The 21025-nt window shown below is 48.6% G+C and overlaps 1 protein-coding gene across 3 annotated transcripts in view; it reads right to left on the reverse strand.

Moving 5' to 3' along the window:
* The window catches only part of Castor2 (cytosolic arginine sensor for mTORC1 subunit 2), a 41624-nt gene extending 27924 nt beyond the window's left edge, over positions 1-13700 (reverse strand). For 2 of the 3 annotated variants that reach the window (XM_050166166.1, XM_050166164.1), the window contains exon 1: positions 13260-13699. In XM_050166166.1, coding sequence (XP_050022123.1) covers positions 13260-13372 — 113 coding nt within the window. In that variant the 5' untranslated portion in view covers positions 13373-13699. Of the gene's footprint in view, positions 1-13259 lie in introns of all 3 variants that reach the window. The other variant, XM_050166163.1, reaches the window with a different exon arrangement.
* Between the last annotated feature and the right edge of the window lie 7325 nt (positions 13701-21025).

The following is a 21025-nucleotide window of genomic DNA, read 5'->3' on the forward strand; positions in this document are numbered from 1 at the left end:
TATATGTGTGTGTGTGTGTTATATACACACATACACACATATGTTTAATTATGTGTATGTGCACACATGCACATGGAGGCTGGAAGAGGGCTTCAGATTCCCTGAAGCTGAGGCTGTGAGCCACCATGTGGGTGCTGGTGACAAAACTCAGGTCCTCTGCAAGAGCAGCAAGCGAGTGCTCCTAACTCCTGAGCCATCGCTCCAGTCTCCTCGCCTAGATTCTCTTGAGACCAGGTCCCGTTATGTAGCTCAAGGTGGCTGCCAACGCTCTCTGTAGACCAGGCTGGCCTTAAACTCCTGCTTGAGTTTGATGCTGGGATGAGAGCTGGGTTCCACTACACTCGGTTTTCTAGTATCAATTTTTAGAAATTGATTTCTTTATACTTGTATGTGTCTGCCTGTCTGTCTCTGTGGACATGATGGCTATAGTTCATGGGTGGCGATCATAGGACACCCTGTGGGAGCTACTTCTCCATCTCCTCATGTGAGCTCCAGGGGATGAACCCAAATCATCAGGCTTGACAGCAATTGCTACGCCATCTTACTAGCTCTACTTTTAATTTTTGGAGACAGTGTCCCACTCCTAAAGAGTATCCTGCATACCCACCAGCAACTTGTGAGGGTTCCAGGTTCCAATCTTTCCACCTCTTCCCAGTACTTTATTCATTTGAAGTTTACTATCTGAGTTCTTTGTTTAAAAATATTTATTTATTTATTTATTTATTTATTTATTTATTTATTTATTATGTATACAATATTCTGTCTGTGTGTATGCCTGCAGGCCAGAAGAGGGCACCAGACCTCATTACAGATGGTTGTGAGCCACCATGTGGTTGCTGGGAATTGAACTCAGGACCTTTGGAAGAGCAGGCAATGCTCTTAACCGCTGAGCCATCTCTCCAGCCCCCCTGAGTTCTTTTTTTTTTTTTAAATTTAAATTCTGCGTTACTCGCGTGTCTGAGTACCTGAGGAACTCAGGTGAGGGCGGTCAGTGGGTTCCCTGGGGATAGAGCTGTCACAGGCAGTTGCGAGCTGCCCTGTGTGGGTGCTGGGAATTGAACCCTGATTCTCTGAAAGAGCAGCAAGAGCTTTCACCACTGAAAACACTCTGGCTTGTTTTCTGTTCTTTTGTTTTTGTTTAAGAAACAGTAGTGCAGGCCGGCTTTAACTCCTAATCCTCCTGCCTCCACTTCCTCACTGCTGAGATGTACGGGTGTTGGGATGGAACTCAGGGCTTCACACATGCTAGCAAGTGAGCTACATCTCCGGCCCCCATCGTGGATCTTACATCTGTTAAGGGCAGCAAATCACAGGATGCTCCACCAAGAAGCAAAAGAAAATGCTATTCCCTTTCAGGGAGGAAGGAAAGAGGGACCATTGTCAACCGGGGCCCTCCAGCAGAGTGACAAAGGAGACATCAGCCTTCAAAGAGCTGGCAGATGCCAGAACAAATGGAGTTCAGCAAAGATTCTGAGTTTAAAACCGAATTATTCGATCTCTTTCTCTCCTCTTTTTGGAGACATGGTCTTGCCACGTTGCCCAGGCTGGCCTTGAACGTGTGATCCTCCTGCCTCAACCTCCTGAGGACTGGGTTATCCTCATAATATGGTGGCAGACTTCCTACCAAGCAAAGGCTCCAAGAGGTGGCAAACACTAGGCAGAGCTCACTGTTTATGACCTAGCCTCAGATGTTCCCAAACAGAGTCCCTAAGGCACACATTGGAAGGAGAGAGAGGAAGGGACGCTGTTGCTCTTCCGTGAGAGTGCTGGAGACATCAGACATTTTAAAACTAATTCAGAAACTGGGTGTAGGGCTGAGGGTGTGTAGTTTCAGCACTTGGGAGGTGGAAGCAGGAGGATTATAAACTCAAGGCTAACCTCAGGCACAGTAGCTAGTGTGAGGCCAGCCTGGGCTGCAAGAACAAAACTGTCTGTCTCAGAACAAAACAAACCTATTTTAGATGTTTTAGAATGGGGTATGTGGGAAAAAGGCGGGGCAGAGGAACAGTTTAAAAGCCAGGGGTGATGGTTAATCTTACCATGACAATGACTGGACCAAGAGGCACTCAGGAGATGGTAAAGGTGTTAACCCTATTAATGACTTAATCTATTGCTGGATTAAAATCTGAACAGAGAGAACAGGGAGGCTCAGCAGGTAAAGGCATCTACCACCAAGGCCGATGCTATGAATTTGACCCTGAGACGTGCATGGTGGAGGAAAAGAAGGGGCCCATAAGCTGCTCTCAGATTTCCATATGCATGCTGTGGTGTGGGCATCATACATACATACTGATACATATATAACATATATAATAGAAGAACTCCAATGGATGACTGAGCAGTGATGAAGCTGCAGAAGGTGAGGCCTGGATGGAGGAAGTAGATGGGGGCTGGCTGTGTCCATGGGAGCTTTGGTCCCTTCCTGCTCCATTTTTCTTTCTGGTTTACCACGATGTGAACAGCCTCACCACACAGTCCTGCAGCCACGAAATGAGCTGTTTAGCTATGCTCTCTCCACCAGGAAGGACCAAAACCTCTGAAACCACAGACAAAACCAACCCTTCCTCTCCTAGGTTGTTTATATCATGTATTTGACATAAATATGATTGAACTACCCTGCCAGGAAAGGAATGTGAGCCTGGAGCAAAAGGCCAGGCTGAGAGCCCGAGGAGGAAGAGGAGGAGGAGGAAGAGGAGGAGGATTCTTTTAAGCACACATGTGTTGCATGTGTATTTGTGTGTGTGCAGGTGCATGTGTGTGGTGGCCTGTATAATAGGCTCACAGCTCTGAATGCTTGGCCATTAGGGAGTGGCACTACTTGGCCAGGACTAGGAGGTGTAACCCTGTTGGATGAGGAATGTCACTGGGGGTGGGCTTTGAGGTTTCAAATGCTCAAGCCAGGCCCAGTGTCTTTTTCTCCTGCTGACTGCCAATCTGGATGTAAAATTCTTAGCTACCTCTCCAGCACTATGTCTGCCTGTGTGCCTCCATGTTTCCCGCCAAGAGGACAATGGACTAAACCTCTGAAAATGTAAGCCAGTCCCAATTAAATGCTTTCCTTTCTAAGAGTTGCCATGGTCATGGTGTCTCTTTACAGGAATAGAACCCCGACTAAGACAACGTGTGTGCACGACTATGCATGCATGTGTGTTCCTGTGCAACATGGAGGCTGTCATTTTTAAGGTGTTGTCCACCTTGTTGTTTTGAGACAGGGTCCCTCATTGCCGGGTCCCTCACTGAACAGGCTAGGCTGGCTGGCTAGCCAGTCCCAGGGGCCCATCTACCTGTCTCTGCTCCCCTAGCACCGGAATTTCACATTCACCACCAAGCCTAGCTGTTTTTTTTTTTTTTTTTTTTTTTTTTTTGTTAAAATTCGGATTCTAGGGACCAAACTCAGGTCCTTTACCAACCAAGCCACCCCTACAGACCCATTTGAGGATTGTAGCACAGTAGAAATATGGCCAGGGATTTGGAATAAACATCTGAAATCGGTCTCAGTGGTCACCTCTAGGTGGGAGTTTGGGGCTCCTGTCAAGCCTGAGGGGTGTCACCTTCTACCATGAGCAGAGACCATCTGTTCTTTTGTTTGTTTTCATGGACAGCATGTGAACAAGTGCTCATGTGTATGGTGTGTGCATATGGTATAAGCATGTGGGTATGTGTATGTGGTGTATGCATATGTGTTTACACATGTGTACAGTGTGTGGTGTGGATAAGGTATATGCACGTGGTCATGTGTGCACGGTGTATGCATGTGTGTGAATGTGCATGTGGGGGCCCCAGCTTTGCCTTATGTGCTGTCTTGCTCTTCCACCTTATTCACTGAGGCAGGGTCTCTCAATCAAACCCAAAACTAGTTACTAAGGCTAGTGTGCCTGCTGGCTTATTCTGGGGATCCTGTTTCTGCCTCTAAAGCTGGAATTATAGGTGGCTATCACACTCATCCAGCATTTGTTTGGGTTCTGGGGACTTGAACTTTGGCCCTGGAACTGAAGTTACAAGCTATTATAAGTTACCAGATGGGTGCTGGGAACTAAAGCCAGGTCCTCTGCAAGAGCAGCAACCACTCTTAAACAGCTGAGCCAACTCTTCAGCACCCCCTGGCTTTCTTATGTGTGCAAAAGGTTGTGTGGAGTCATGCTTGACTTTTACATGTGTGCTGGGGATTTGAACTCAGGTCCCCATGCTTACACAGCAAGAGCTGTTACCCTCGGAGTCATCCTCCAGCCCCTTAGCCTTATGTTTTAAAGAGAAAGTCTCTCGCTGAGATCTGGGGTTCTTCCATTAGGCTAGGATGACTGGTCAAAGAACTCCAGGGACCCAGCTCGCCTCCCTAGTGCTGGGATTCCAAGTGCATGTCACCACGCCTGGCTTTTTTATGCTTGCATGACAAGCACTTTACCCACTACGCCATCTCCCGTGCACCTTGTCTCAAGTCATCCAATTCTGACTGTGACCTCAGCTAAGGCAGGTTACCAGGCTCTATATCCCCAATTCACAGTTACGAAGGTGACAGCTCCGACAGGACAGGTCAAATGATCTGCCCACGATCATACTTGCCAGAGTGTGGCTATCTTGAGTTTTCCCTGGAGGCCTCCTAGGGCTAGCCATCTTTTCTAAATGTACTCTCAGACAGGAGCCTCAGCCCGGTTCACCTCGGAAAGCAACAAAGATCTAGACACACTTTGTATAGCTTCAAGCTTTTCTTGCATAAATGTCTCCTTAGTGGATGGTATCCAGCACCAGTTTGTTGGCGAGACCTTAATACAGCAGCAATGTAGAGACCCAGTACAGGGCAGTATGAACCAGAGACCTTAAATGTATGCCCAATCCAGGTGGCAGTTATGGGGTTTCCTAAACTATGGGCCAATCAAATGAAATGGGCTTTGTTGTTTGTTTGTTTTGTAGCACAGGTTAGACTCAAGTGTATGCTCCTCCTGCCTCAGTCTGCCAACCCCTGGTCTGTGCCACTACTATGTCTGGTAGGTGCTTTCCATGGTGGCACTTTGTAAAGGTTGTAACAGGGACTAGGTGTTTGGTTCAATTGATAAAGTGCAGCCGTTAGTGTTTAAATTCCCAACATGAAGGTAAAAAGCCAAACATGTCAGTGCGTGCCTGTGACCTCAGATCTGGGGAGGTGGAGTTAGGATCATTGGGGCTCACTGGCCAGCCAGACTAGTAGAATTGGGGAGCTTTAGGCTAAGGGAAAGGCCATGCCTTAAAGATAAGGTGGGGAGCAATGGAGGAAGGTACCAGACGTCAGCCTCTGTCTTCTAACTGCTGGGGGGACGACAGACACCTGTCACCATGGTAACTATACTAAACCCTAAGATTCTCCAGTGAGCACCTTAGGGGTATCATCATGTCTGCCTAGAATCCCCCAGTAAGGGGCTGAGGGTATTGCTCAGGGATAGCAGGCTTGCCCAGAATCCCCCAGTGAAGGGCTGGGGTATGGCTCTGGTATAGTATCTTTACACATAGGTGCACACATAAGCATACACCAGACCCTGATAGACAGACAGACAGACACAAAGATTACAGCATGTCCACTGCCTTCCAGTTGTGGCCTTGGCTATCAAAAGACTCCTAGTGACAGGAATCCAAGCCAGCTAGGTGCTCAGAGTAACAGGTTTTCCTGATCTGAATTCTTGGGTCCACACCACAGCTCCCCACCCCTTTCTGGGTATTCCTGTTTTGTTCCTTTATCAGTAAAATTAGGCTTCGGCTCCTCAGGGCTGCTGTGTGGTTAGAACGCCCCAACTGACAGGAGGGTCCCAGAAGCGCCTGGATTTCCATGGTGACAGTCTCTGATCCCTCTTACCAGGTCCTGGGTTCTGAGGCTGTGGCAGAGACCAGCCACAACCTCTCCAGAGGGCAGAGGCAAGCAAAGCAGAGGGGCTGTAGTGTGACCCACCCTGATCAGGGCACTCACATGTCATGTGTCCCTAAACCTCCCTACACTGTGGTACCCTCCATCACCTAGATGGATAGACCACCTAAAGATTCCTCCCCTTCTCTAGGCTAGAAACTTTCATGCAGTCAGTCCCACCTTAAAGGGGTGGATCCTGATTGGTCCATAGCGGTCTTATGCATGGTCATGTGACATAGCTCCAACCAATAAGGTGAGACAGTCCGAGTAAGCCTTGGCGGAGGGGTGAGATTATAGGGCCTGTATGGTTTTTTTTTTTTTTTTTTTTTTTTTTTTTTTTTTGCAAGAGGGCACTGTTGGAAGCCACAGCACTTGCTCCAGCTGGGTTCCTCCCTGTTCACAATGAAGCTCACCCAGCTGCTCCACAGAGCGACACAGCTATTGCTAAGGAAGGCCAGTTAGGAAGACAGAGAAGAAAAAGATCCTGATGACATTATCACGTGGTTAGATTAACGGAAGACACCATCACATCTTTAGGTTAACGGATGCCGAACAGCCCAGCTCCCAGCACTTTTGGTGGTACTAGGGGTGTAACTCTTCCAGAGTGAGTGTTCTACCTGCTGAGCCACACCCCAGCCCCTCATTGGGGGATTCTAGGCAGGTGCTCTACCACTGAGCCACACTCCAGCCCCTCACTGGGGGATTCTAGGCAGGAGTCCTACCACTGAGCCACACCCCTACCTGTTATTGTTAGATTGTAGGCATGTGTTCTGCTTCTGAGCCACACACCCCCCAACATTTTTTTTTTTTTTTTAATTTTCAGACAGGCTCCTGCTAAGTTGTTTAGGCTGGTCTTGAACTTACTCTAGTACAGGCAGGCCATGAACTTGTTTGTGATCCTCACGCCTCAGCCTCCTGTGTATTTGAATGACAGGCTTATACCACCAGGCCCAGCACAGAGCACTTCTCTTCAGGTTATTCTTTTGACAGATTCACACACGCATCTAAGGCATTGCTGCAGTCTGCGCCCCCACCCCCACCCTCTCATTGTCCTCCTCACACAGAACCTTTTCTTCTTACAGACCCCTTACCCCTCACCGACTCCATGCAGCTCTCCTACTTCCTTAGGGCCCGTCTCACATCTCCCACCTTCACCGTGGCAGTTCTCCACCCATGGGCTGCGACCTCTCTGGGGGTGCATATCAGATGGTAATTCATAGCAGCAGCAAATCACAGTTATGAAGTAGCAACGGAATGATCTTATGCTTGGGACAACATGAGACACCAGGAACCATATTAAAGGGTTGCAGCATTAGGAAGGGTTGAGAACCATGGCTTTACAATTCTGCTCAACAACAGCCTGCCATATTCTGTCTTCTAGGTTAAAACTGCCAAGAACACTTTTTTGTTTTGTTTGTTTGTTTTTTTTTGTTTTTGTTTTGAAACAGGGTTTCTTTGTGTAGCCTTGGCGGTACTAATGCTAGCCTTGTACACCAGGCTGGCTGCGAACTCACAGAGATTTGCCTCTGCCTCCTGAGTGCTGGGATTAAAAGTGTGCACCACCACTCAGTGGCCAAGAACACTACTTTTTAAATGGTTTATGGTATTTTTAAATTGTGTTTACATGTGTGGGTATGCACACTGTGAGTGCAGGTGCCTAGAGAGGCCAGAAGAGGGCATCAGATCCCCTGGATCTGGAATTACTGGTGGTTGTGAGCCACCCCGTGTGGGTGCTGGGAGTTGAACTAGGGTCCTCTGGAAGAGCAGAATGTGTTTTTAATGACAGAGCCTTCTCTCGGCCCTCCATCCCAGAATACTCTCCTGTCATCACTATTAATTAACATTGGTTCTAAGATGTCCTCCATAGGCTTAAACACTTGGCCCTTGAACAGAGTTCAGGGCATGGCATTTGGGGTATGGAGTCTCCCTGAAAGAAGTGAAGTCACTGTGGGCAGGCCTTGAAGTTTTCATGGCTGGGCTCCTCCTTCCTGTTTGTCAGCCACTTCTTGGCCTGCCACAATGTGAGAAGCATAGCCGTGTTCCCTTGGCTATGAATTGCCACCGTGCCTTCCCCGCCGTGACAGACTGTACTGTCATACTGTGAGCCGATGGACATGGTTCTTCTTTCAAGCTCTTCCAGTCACAGCTCTGAGAAGTTAGCAGACAGCTGTCCTTCCCACACCATACTGTATATAGTAAGAGTTACTTTTTTATGTGCACACGAGGGTGCAGGTGTGCACAAGCACACGCGTGTATGTTTCACATGGAGACCAAAGGTTGATATCAGGTTATCGCCCTCCATTTTTCTCTATTCCCCTTTTTCTTCTCTTCCCCTCCTTTTCTGAGATAGTCTCTTCTAACCCTGAAGTTTATCGTCCCTGTGTTTCAAAGTTTTCTTTTTAATTATGTATATGTGCATGGGGGGGCACACACACGCATGTGTAAACATGATGGCAGGTTATAGAAGAGGGCCTTACATTTGCTGGAGCAGGAGTTACAGGTGGTTGTGAACTGCTTAATGTGGGTGCTGGGAACTCAACTTGGGTCCTCTGCAAGAGGAGCATGTGTGTTCTTGGCCACTGAGCCATCTCTAGCCTCCAGTCCATTTTTTTTCTTCAAGATAGGATTTCTCTTTGTAGACCAGGCTGGCCTCGAACTCCTGCCTCTGCCTTGTGAATGCTGGGCTTAAAGGTGTGCGCCACTACTGCCCAGCCATTTTTTTAAATATAAGCACTGGAGATCCGAACTCACGCTGCTCATGCTTGCATACAGGTGCTTTACCAAGTGAGCCACCTCCCCAGCTCTAAAAGCTGCACTTGACTTAGCCAAACAGCCTGCAAAGAGGAGAAGAAACTGAGCTGCCGAGAGTTAAGATGAACTAAGCCAGGGGTGGAAGCTCACTCTCAGGACTTCAAGGCTGGAGAAGGGCAGTTAGCCTAATGAGTTCCAGGATATGGGGGGCGGGGTGGAAAGGAGGGGAGGAGAGAAACAGAATAGGAATGAGAATGAATGAATGAACGTGACTGGATAGAAAGTGTGGGGACTTGAGCCAGGCTGTCCCCACCCCTGCCCTGAACATGCTGTTCCGCAAGTGCTTAGGGACTATGTGATAGATTTCAGAGCCAAGCACAGAGCTAGGGATTTGATAGTGTCTCTGAGGAGCAACCTGGGGGCTAAATAACAGGAGACACCCCTTGTAGAAGTGGAGCCCCGCTACCCTGCTCCAGCTTTCCCTGAGGAAAGATATACCCAAGTACAGCTAGGTTAAGGAGCCAGAAAAATACTGAAGTTGGATGTAGTAGCCCAGGTCTGTCTTCCCAGTTACTTAGGAGGTCAAGGCAGAAAATTCCTGAGTCCAGGCTTGTCTTGGCTACAGAGTGATTCAGAGTCAGTCTGGGCAACTTAATAAGGGCCCTGTATCAAAATAAAAACTGGGGCTGGAGAGATGGCTCAGTGGTTATGAGTACTGCCTGCTCTTCCAAAGGTCCTGAGTTCAATTCCCAGCAACCTCATGGTGGCTCACAACCATCTGTAATGAGACCTGGTGCCCTCTTCTGGCCTGCAGGCATACATGCAGACAGAATACTGTATACATAATAAATAAATAAATCTTAAAAAAAAACAAACAAACAAAATAAAAATTGAAAAAGGCCAGAGGGGTAGCTCAGTGGTAGAGCACCTGCCTAGAATCCCCCAGTGAGGGGATGAGGGTGTTGATCAATGGTAGATCACCTGTCTAGAATCCCTTAGTGAGGGGTTAGAGGTGTGGCTCAGTGGTAGCATGTGCTTGCCTTGTATGCAGGAGGCCGAGTCCAATCCTAAGTCTTGCAAATAAGAAAGCGGGTACAAGGGAACACAGAGGTCAGTGGTTTGACCCTGTGCTCTTGACTCTTTCTGAACAGCAACTGCAAACAGAAGGGCTGGTGGCACTGCTATGAGCCTCCTTTGTAACCTGTGCTGGCAAAAACAAAGCTTAATCCACAGAGATGCAAACTCAAATCTTTGGGCTCTATCACTGATCTCATGACCTTGAGCAAGTTAATCCCCGAGTTCCAAGTTCCTTCTTTGTAAAAGCTCTGTCACCGGGTTGTCATTCCCTGTATCACACTTGGATATGTGTCATTTACATGTCTATATTTCTATAGAGAGAGAGAGACTAGACCCCCCCCCTCCTGCCTAATTCCTATTAAGATACTGCATATCATCTATCACTCCTTTATTCAGGTAGGCTTCCAGGCAGCCCTAGCCAGTCTTCCCATTCCCCCTTCCTTTATTCAAAATCATACACATACATTTATACATTTATACATACATGTGTGTGGGTATGCGCACATGAGTGCAGGTACCTGCAGAGGCCAGAAGAGGGCACTGGATCCCTTGGAGCTAGAGTTACTGGAGGCTGTGAGCCACGCTAGGAAGTGAACTGAGATCCTCTGCAAGAGCAGCAATCAGTCCTAACTGCGGAGCCATCTTGCCAGGCCTGGGCCTCCTTTCTTCTACCCTGCTGGACCATGTTTTCTTAACTCCAGCCCTTTCCTTCCCTGGACTGGGCTCTCAGCTAGGCAGAGGGAGAGGGAGGGACAGTCGGTCTCTACATCCCTTGGGTTCAGGGCACCCTGGCACCAAATAAATAATTAAAAAAATATTACATTTCCAATAATAAACATGCACAACTCCGAGGAGAAATCAGGAGAGAGAGAGAGAGAGAGAGAGAGAGAGAGAGAGAGAGAGAGAGAGAGAGAGAGGAGAAAGAGAGAGGAAGTGACTAAGTCTGCTAGGAGGTGGAGGCAGGGGAGTGCTTGGGGAGGTTCAGGGTGATGTCATCATCTTGAGGACTGAAGTGGAATTGACAGAGGTGGAGGGGACATTCCAGGAAGAGATGAACGACATACAGGAGGGAAGAGGGGCGCGAAAGCAGGCCACCCGTGGGTGTTACTAGTTTATCTCCTCTTGGGGGTGGGGAGGGATAGGTAAAGACAAGGCAGAGACAAGCGTTCTGGATCCAGGTTCCTCAAAAGGCCTTGAATGTCACAGCGAGGACCTGGCCCAGTAGAAACAGTGATTGTTTCTTTTAAACAGGCAGTGAGATGTTCTGGGGATACCCCATTGCGGGGAGGTAGATGCTAACAGGCATCTGGACCAACATGGTGGGGGAGAAGAATCAAGATCTACTTACTACCTGTATGGTTCATGCTGTGAATAATTGAACAGCTGCTTTTGCATGAACTGAATGACCCACCACCAGCAAGCAGTTCTTTTGAAAAAGAAGTAGGCGGGGCTGTGCTATGTCCATTTCATGGAGGGACGAAGAGAGAAAGAGAGAGAGAGAGAGAGAGAGAGAGAGAGAGAGAGAGAGAGAGAGAGAGAGAACGGCAACCTGGCCTGGGCCACCGGGGCTAATTCCAACACGAAGCCACGCCTGGGCTCAGAGTGCATAAGGGCGGCGGGCTGTCAGTCCTCAGACCCGGCTACACTCAGCGGTTTCTAGAGTCAGTGCCTGGAGACAAGGAGATGACCTTCGACCTCTCAGTCATCTTGCAAATGGTCACTTGGGCCTATCCTGGAAGGGAAGAGGGGTACCCACCTTTCAAGGGGACAAGGTTTCCCTGTGGTGAAGTAAGCCAGTGTGAGCTTGTCTCTGGGTCTTAATTTGAGACCTTCAACTTGGACCCTGGGAGCAGCCCCGCAGATGAGGGATGCCCATAAAAAGGCCAGTCCCTTCACCAAGTCACAAGGAACAGCCAGAGGCAGCCTTCCTCCTGTCTTTCTAAGGAGTGTCTGCCGTGAAGCCCTCTTTTCTCCAGCCTGAGAAAGAAAGGAGGAACCAGAGGGCTGTCGGAGGCTGCTGGGGCCAGAAGTTGGGACTCCATTCCCTTCAGCCTCTGGGTCCTAGGGATTGCCTGGGGGTGGGCAGAGGGCAAGTGAATGTAGGTAGGGATTAGAAGGCGCCGACAGAGAGAGGGGCTTTTTGCACTTGGGGGTGAGGGAGAGAGAGTGTTCAGAATCTGCGCTGTTAGCTTTGTTTTCAAATGACCTGTTTAATGATTTACGTGGGGCCATCTAAGGAGCAAGGGGTTCTACCCTCAGACAAGGGAGGTGAAACCTTGGGTCCCCACAGAGAGAACAGCCCTCGGAGAAGAAAGTAAACAGATGTAAAGCTACCTAGCTGGCTTCATCTTCCAAACAATAGCCCTGCAAGCTCCAAAACGTTGAAGTCAAGTCCCTGAGCAAGAACTTTTAACAGGCTCTTTCCCCTGAGTTCAACCCCATAGGAGACAAGACAGCCTAGGAAGAAAGGAGGTGTGTGTGTGTGTGTGTGTGTGTGTGTGCTGTCAATTTAACTTAATCTTCACTTGTAAAGTACCCATTCCTGTACAAGACAGGGAGGTTGAAACATCTTCGCCTTGACGCCCCCCCCCATCAAAATGGTAAGCGAAGGAGGTTTAAGTTAACCGTTGCTTGCTCTAATTCCCACTCCACATGGGGAAAAGGGCAATTAAAAAAAAAAAAGGAAGCCGACTCTAATCCAACAGGAGTTTATGAAGTCAAACGCACACCCAGCAATATGAAAAATCCAAGATTTAAATTTTTTTTTCTTTTTCTTCTTACCTCCCAAGGCCTTCCACTATTCCCCCCCCCCCTGCAACATCCAAGACCAGCCTCCAGGAAGATCCATAAACACGCCTGCTCCTCCCCTTCCATGGTTCAAAATCCCCCCTCCCTCCCACTTCGCTGTACCCCCAAAGAGAAAAGAAACCAGCGACCCTGGCCCTGCAGCCCCTCCCCCGTTGCTTGCACCTCCTCTCTCCCCTCGCAGGCACCTGGAGATAAACATCTACTAATGATTTTATGATTTTTTCTGTTCTGGGGTAGACGAGCTCAGCGCCATCCCTCCCCGCTTGCCAGTGGCTACAGGGGGGCCGGCCCAACCAGGAGGAGGGGAGTGGTGGTGGATGGATGGGGGGATGGGGCATGTTTAGTTTGTTAATTTCCACCTCCGGATCCCCACACCTGTTTTTCATTCATTCATTCGTTCGTTCGTTCGTTCATTCATTCATTCATTCATTCATTCAAGGATGCATCAGAGGCCATTTGGGGAGGTTACTCAGGATCTCGGGGAAGGGACAGAGATGGGGGGGGTAGGGTTGGGTGTTGGTGGCAGCAGTTGGGAGGCGCAGTGGGGTGGGGGGGACCTGGGTGGAAGGGACCCCCAACTAGAGAGCACAGGGGTGGCTTTGTCCGATGCAGGAGGATGGCAGAGATCCCGGGGGGTGGGGGAGCGATGAAGTTGTTTTGCACTGCGTCCCCCCGGGGTGCGCCTCTTTGTCTGTCCCGGGGCGGGTACCATGCGCCCCCCCCATCCCCTCTCCCCACACTCTCTTTCTCTCACCTGGTCTTGGAAGACAGGAAGGCAAGTTTGATGAGGCCGTAGGTGAAGAGCGGGATACTCTCCTTGGCGACGCTGGCAACTTGCAGCCGGTGTTCCAGAATGTGCAGTTCCATCGTCTGCCCAGGGCTCCTCCACAGCGGATCATCCGCGGTGGCCCGAGTTGCGGGGAGGGGGGGGGACGGGGACGAGCAGCGGCCCCCGCCCCCTGCGCGCCCCAAGCCTTGGGGCAACCGGCCCAGGGAAGGGGGCCCGGTGCTCGGTGCTGGACTGATTTGTACTCGATCCAGAAAAAAGGAAGCTTGGCAAGTTGCAAAAAAAGGAGGCCTGGGGAGGACCTGCGGGGTACAGCGAGCTACGGGGTGGACAAGCAAACAGCGCCCGGCGGAGCGCGGCGCCCGGCGCAGCAGCAGCTGGTGTTCGCTGTAACAAACAACTTGCCACTCAAACGCCGGGCCCGTGCTGCGCAGGCGCCAGCCGCGGGGCCACGCGATGCCTATCGGGATTTGTAGTCCAAACTCGCGATTTTACGCGGCCCTTCCCCCTGGACTACTCCAGCTTGCTGATGTCAAGCCAGGGGGCTGGGCTGCTGCGCCACGGTGCACCCGGAATGCAAGATTCGGGGTTCCCAAGGGACACAGAAGAACCCTTATGGGACACATTTGGAGCCGTCCTAAGCTTAGGTGCATGCTCTGTCGTCGCTCAAACTCAGGATTAGGCGCTTTCTCTGGGGTGTCAAGCGGGCAACCCCTTTCCTCCACAAACAACTACAGCGTTGGAGAAGGCCTGAGCCTGCCAGGGGAGAGATTTAGAGGAATCGGTGATTGTCGTGCAGCGAAGCCAAAGCAAAAGACAAGGCTTGAGTTAGATAGAGAGGGTGCTGGGTCCTTGTGGAAGGGTGCTGAGGGCTGAATGAGAGCAAAGGGGGGGGGGAGGCTCGGCTCAGAGAGAGAGCTGCGCGGCCTTCCAGGCAGAAGGAACACCGTGTCCAAACGCATGGAAGCGTGAAAGCCCCCCCCCCCCCCCGGTACTGTGTTTGGCTTTGTTGCTGCGGAAAATGTGAGGGAGGAGAGAGATAAGGCAGGCACGGGAACCAGGACCCGGGTCTCCGGGATCATGGGTGCAAAGCTGCTGAAGTAACTGTGGATCTCGGGGAGGGGGGAGAGTGCGGGGGAGGGGTGGGGAGCGGACCTGAATCTGAATGAGAGTCATCCCTAGTGTTTCTAACCCTAGGCTTGCATGGTGGGAGGGGGGGCGCTGTTCAGCTAATATGTACCCCCCACTAGGTTTTGAAATCCTTTAGGTTAAAGTTACTGACTAGTGGTTTTGTCCTTTGGCAGAATGCTTGGGGAGGAGGAGGGGATGTGGTGGGTCAATCTACCTGCGAGGCAGACAGGAAACTTTTTTTGGGAGGGGGATAGTCCTACCTGCCTATCTTACATTCTTAGTCCCCTTCTATTAGATAGGGGCTCGTTATGCTTCTTCTTCATACTGACAAGGGTGTGAAACCCAAAATCTTGAGTATGTCTCATAGCCTGTCCATCCCTCTATTGCTTTAATTTCACTAAGATCGGGCCATCGAAAAGATTCAGTGGATAAAGACTCTTGCTGCCAAGCCTGGTGACCTAAAGTAGATCTCCTGGACCCAGACCATGAAAGGAGAGGACCGATTCCCGTGGTTTCTCCTCTGATCGCCTCCACATGGGAACCGCGCGCGCATGCGCACACGTAGTTTAAATAAGTAATTAATTGCTCTATTTTTTAAAAAATAAACCTTTTTTAATATTTATTTATTATGTATACAATATTCTGTCTGTCTGTATGCCTGCAGGCCAGAAGAGGGCACCAGACCTTATTACAGATGGTTGTGAGCCACCATGTGGTTGCTGGGAATTGAACTCAGGACCTTTGGAAGAGCGGGCAATGCTCTTAACCTCTGAGCCATCTCTCCAGCCCTTAATTGCCCTATTTTTTATTTTGAGACTGGGCCTCATTTCTCTCATATTATCCTTCAACTCTTTATGTGGTGGAGGATTACCCTGAACTTCAGACTTCAGTTCTGCTTGCCTCCGTCTCCTGAGTGCTGGGGTTACAGGTGTGCAGTGCCACATTTGGCTTATGCGATGGTGTGGATGGAGCCCAGGGCTCCCTACATACTGGGCACACTCTCTCAAGTGAGGAATCCAAGCCTTCGTTTACTTTTAACTAAAAATTTTTTTAAAAATTACATTATTTTGTGTATATAGGTGCTTTGCCTGTTTGTATGTGTGTATGCCATAAGCATGCTTAGTGACCAGGGAGTCCAGAAGAGAGTGTCAGACCCTCTAGGACTGGAGTTACAGATGGTTGTGAACTGCTCTGTGGGTTCTGGGAACTGAACCCCGGGTTTTCTGGATGAGCAGCCAGTGTTCTTAACCACGGAGCCATCTCCCCAGTCCCTTACTTAGTCTAGGTAGTATTTGTTTTTACTTATGTCTCTGTGTGTGTGTATGTTGTGTCTGTACTGTGGGTATGTGTGCCCCAGGAGACCAGAAGCGGGTATTGAATCCCACGGGGCAGGAATTACAGGTAGTCATGAGGCACTTGACATGGTTTCTGAGAATGGAACTCAGGTTCTCTCTTAAACACCAAGGCAGCTCTCCAGCCCTCATTTTTGTTTTCTCAGTTTTTGGAGACTGGGTTTCCTTGTAGCTCAGATTAGCCCAGAATTCTTGATTTTCCTGCCCCTACCTCTCAAGTTCTTGGAGTGAGGGAATGCCTCACCACACCTAATAGACCACTCAGAGACTAGGTTTCAAGCTGGGCTGGTAGCTCAGTGGTAGAGCACTTGCCCCGCAGTTACAAGACCCTGAGTTTGATCCCCAGCACTGTAAAGAGATCAAATAAGATATTGGTCATGATGACACACATTTGTATTCCAGTGCTTGGAAGTCAAGGCAGGAGGATTGTTGTTAGTGGGAGGCCAGCCTGGGCTACGTAGTGAATTCATGGCAGACTTTGGCTCCATAGTGAGGGTCTGTGAGTGAGGTAACCCAGACCCAGAGAGACAAATATAGTACGTGTTCACTCATAAATGGCTTCTAGACATAAAGAAAAAAAAAACCAACCTATAGTCCACAACCCCAGACAACCTAGACAACAAAGAGGACCCTAAGAGAGACATGCATGGATCTACATAGGAAGGACAAAAAGACAAGATCTCCTGAGTAAATTGGGAGCGTGGGGGTCATGGGAGGGGGAGGAAGGGAGAGGAGTGGAGAAAAATGTATAGCTCAATAAAAACAATAAAAAAGGAAAAAAACAAAACTAACAACTAAAAGAATCTGTCTTCTCTAAAAATCTCTGTTCCATAAAGGCAATGATTTTGGGAGCTGGTGGGATGGCTCAGCAGGTAAAGGCGCTTGCTGCCAAGCCTTAGGACCTGAGTTCAATTCCCAAGACCCACTCGGTGGAAAGAGATAACCAACTCTCTAAGCTGTCCTTTGGCTTCCATATGTATTCTCTCTCTCTCTCTCTCTCTCTCTCTCTCTCTCTCTCTCTCTCTCTCTCTCCTTTTCCTCTTTAAGTAAACATAATAAAAAATTAAATGGCTTTTGACTGTTCTCTGCTGTATTTTCACTGTTAGCAACAGCTGGTACGTGAGGGACAGCCACTCATTCAGTGTCTAGGGAATGCATACATGAATAAGTTTATGCATTTGCAATGGACTCGACAGATCTAGAAGGCCCAGATAGAAATGTATTCAGGAGGCCAACTTGGTGGTACATATTTATAACCCTAGTACTTGGGAGGCAGAGGATCAGGAGTTCAAGGTCATCCTTAGCGATATTCAAGGCTAGCCTGGGCTACATTGTGAAATACCCCTTTTCCTCCCCCCCCAAATGCATTCAGACCCCTAAAAGGCAATGGTTAGAGTGAGGGTTAAGGTAGTTGAGTGGCCAGGCAGTGGTGGCATATGCCTTTAATTCCAGCAGTCAGGAGGCAGAGGCAGGTGGATCTCTGTGAGTTCGAGGCCAGCCTGGTCTACAGAGTGAGTTCCAGGACAACTAGGGCTATTACACAGAGAAGCCCTGTCTCAAAAAACAAAAACAAGGGCTGGAGAGATGGCTCAGAGGTTAAGAGCATTGCCTGCTCTTCCAAAGGTCCTGAGTTCAATTCCCAGCAACCACATGGTGGCTCACAACCATCTGTAATGAGGTCTGGTGCCCTCTTCTGGCCTGCAGGTGTACATACAGACAGAATATTGTATACATAATAAATAAATAAATAAATATTTTTTAAAAAACAAAAACAAAAAACAACAACCAATAAAGGTAATTGAGTATCAACCAGTCAGAACTACACTTGAGAAAAGGAATCGTGCCTGAGGTACAGCATCTCCAAACGGCTAACAGGTGACGAAACAAAACAAGCAAGGCTCCGATCAGGATCTGGCCGGTTTTCTGGCTTCTGCTCCCAGTGGGCCAAATCAAGATTTTCCAGTCTGCAGGCTGTGATCTGAAAGTGGATGGTGAAATCAATTTCTCAGGACATGACTAGCATTAAAACCCCACGGAGACTCCAGAAGGGCACAGAGACATGCACATGGCGAGGAGAGGGAGGTTGCTCTGCCACCAGAATTTATGACTTAGTCATGTGGGTCTAACGTGTGCACAGTCATGTGACATAAAGGTTTCTGTTTGTGTGGTGGGAGCTGGGGATTAAGTACAGGACATCCTACTGAGTGATGCCCTCCATCCCAGCCCCTCCCTGTTAGATTCTAGTTAAGTGTTCTACTGTTGAACCATGGTTCAAGGTAAGCTCTCTACAATTGAGACACGTTTCAATTCCCCTCACTGGGGAATTCTAGGCAAGGGTTCTACCACTGAGCCACACCCCAGCCCCTCACTGGGGGATTCTAGGCAGGTGCTCTACCATTGAGCCACACCCCAGCCCCCTATGGGGAGGAGGGGATTCTAGGTAGGTTCTTGAACACACTGAATTATACTCCCCAGCCTCTCACACTGGAAGATTGAGAACATCCACTGAGCTGCATCCCCAATCCTTGCCTTTTTGAGACAGGATCTCTCGCATAGTTTATCGCCATGGGTAACGGACACAATAGCTCAACATTATTTTAATTCCCTTTGCATTTAAAATCTGACGCACTGGAAAATATGCCAACATGCGTGGGAGAAATTGGTCAATTGTCCTGTTTCCCCTGAGAGTAAGATGGTTTGCCAGGAGGGGAGGAGGCTTTCGGTTTAAAAAGCACAGGCCATTCTCTGTTCAACCAAGATGAAGGCACTCACATCACTTGGAAACAATTTGGTTATGCAAAGCCATAAAAAAAAATCTACATTCAGCCCTGGTGGATTTGATTGAAGTGGAGAAGTTCTGTGAGTGCAAAATGCACTGGGTGTTCAAAGACCCCACATGGGAAATATGGAAGGTATTTCACAAATATTTTCTTAAATTTTGATTACACGTTGAAATGTCAGTTGAACCCAGAACTCACCACTACAATATGACTGGCCCACCCCTACAATATCATGCTAACCAGCGTGTTCTTGGGAACACCCTAGCTACACTTTTTGAGAGGATGAAGGCGTAAGTCACGAACAAGGCCACACCAGTTTGGAGTTATGATTAATAGGGTGTTATTTATTTAAAGGGGAAAAAACTTACAGACAACAGCCGTCCCAGACAACAGCCATCTGCACAACCAGGAAGGGAGTCTAGTCTCCGGCGGAGCAGGAAGTGAAGAGAGCGAGCAGAGGAAATAGCCGCTTTTTTTAAAGGGAGAGAGACCACGCCCCAATGGGCTGGTATCACAGCAGCTATTGCTTGGAGGGGCAGAAGGACCTCCCGCAACAAGAGAGCACTGGAAATATAAGTGAGCTGCCATGCCGACAAGGATTTTTTTTTTTTGGTGTGTGTGTGTGTGTGTTTTAGACATAGTCTCTTTATTATATAGCTATATAGCTCTGGCCAGCTATATAACACTATGTAGACCAGGCTGGCCTCATACTCACAGAGATCTACCTGCCTCTGCCTTTTGAGTGCATTGTCACTACACCTGGCCAAAAATTGCGTGTGCTTTTTTCATTTCTTGACGGTGGTATGAGGATTGAAGCCAGGATCTTGTTCATGCTCTGCCTCTAAACTGCATCTTCAAACCCCTCACAGGAGCTCATGTGCAGGCTGGAGGTCTGAGCCCTGGTCCTCATGCTCACTGCTTATGTGAAAGGTGTCTTAGCCACCGAGCGCTATCTTCCCTAGACAGGGTTTCGTGGAGCCCAGGCTGCCCTCAAAGTTACTAGCTGAGAATGACCCTAGACTTGTAATTCTCCTGCATCCACCTCTCAAGAGCACAGGAGAACATTATAATGCCTAGATGCTTTTTATGTCTTTATAGTCAAAGTTGCATATGACTGGAAGTAGAATTTGAAGCTGGATAGCTCTTTCTCATAGGGGTTTTCGAATCGTGGCTCATGCCAGCATCACTTGAGGACTCTTTGTAAAAACATCACTAATGATTTGGTTATGCTTTGTACCCCAGGGCTCCAGTGTTGGAGGTTTGTTCTTTATTGTGGTATGTTGATTGGTGGTTGGGCCTTTAAAAAGTTGGGCTTAGTGGGAATCTTTAGGTATCAGAGGCATTTTCTCAGAAAATATCATCAGTGTAGATTTTTCCTCCCTCCTCCGGTGACTCCCTCAGTTGCTTCCTCTGAGTTTCTTTAAAGAAAAAAGTTGTTTTTTTAATTGTCTCTCTATATGTGTGTCTGTCTATGAGTTTGTATCTGTGAGCACAGTGTGCTACAAGGCTGGAAGAGGCTCCTGGAGCCCCTGAATCCGGAGTTACAAACAGTTAAGAGCTGCCTGATGTCAGTGCTGGGAACTGAACCTGGGTTCTCTGCAAGAGCCAAACATGCTCTTAACCACTGAGCCACCTTTTCAGCCCTAACTTCTGATAAATTACAAGACCATTTTGTAGGGAGACTGGAGCACAGACAACAATGGGCCAATGATGGGAAAACCTTACCTTGACTGGGCTTGTTTAGCTACGGAAACCTCATTATTACATTAATTAGTTAATTAATCGATTAGCTAACTCCGTGTGTATGCACACGTGCATAGGTACCATGGCGTGTGTGTCAGGTTTCAGGACTCTATTCTCATCTTGTACCATATGAGTTCCAGGGATGGACTGTAGGCCGTTAGGTTTGATAGCTACACCGTGACCCTTTGAGCCATCTCACCGGTCACTATGCAAACTTTTTGCTCTCTATTTAAACCTAAACCTCATGCCAAGATCCAAATGGGTATCTCCTTAAGCCTATTGTGTGTGTGTGTGTGTGTGTGTGTGTGTACAGTGCAGTGTGCGTGCCCATGGAGGCCAGAAGAAAGTGTCAAATCCCCTGGAGCTGGAGTTACAGGTGGCTGTAAGCCATCTAACGTGGTCGTTGGGAACTGAACTGAACCCAGGTCCTCTACAAGAACAGCAAATGCTCTTAACCACCGAGCTCTCTCTCTCTAGCCCTTTAAAGAAGGAAGGGAAAAGCCGGGTGGTGGTGGTGGCAGCGCACGCCTTTAATCCCAGAAACCAGAAGGCAGAGACAGGTGAATGAATCTCTGTGAGTTCGAGTCCAGCCTGGTCTACAGAGCGAGTCCCAGGACAGGCTCCAAAGCTGCAGAGAAACCCTGTCTCGAAAAACAAGAAACAAAAAAAAAAAAGAAACTTTAAAAAAAAAAAAAAAGGAAGGGAAAGGTCAGAAAAACTTCGCTGT

The sequence above is a fragment of the Alexandromys fortis genome, unplaced genomic scaffold (assembly GCF_014885135.2).
Source record: "Alexandromys fortis isolate MF-2015 unplaced genomic scaffold, M_Fortis_MF-2015_v1.1 scaffold_151, whole genome shotgun sequence".
NCBI lineage: Eukaryota > Metazoa > Chordata > Mammalia > Rodentia > Cricetidae > Alexandromys > Alexandromys fortis.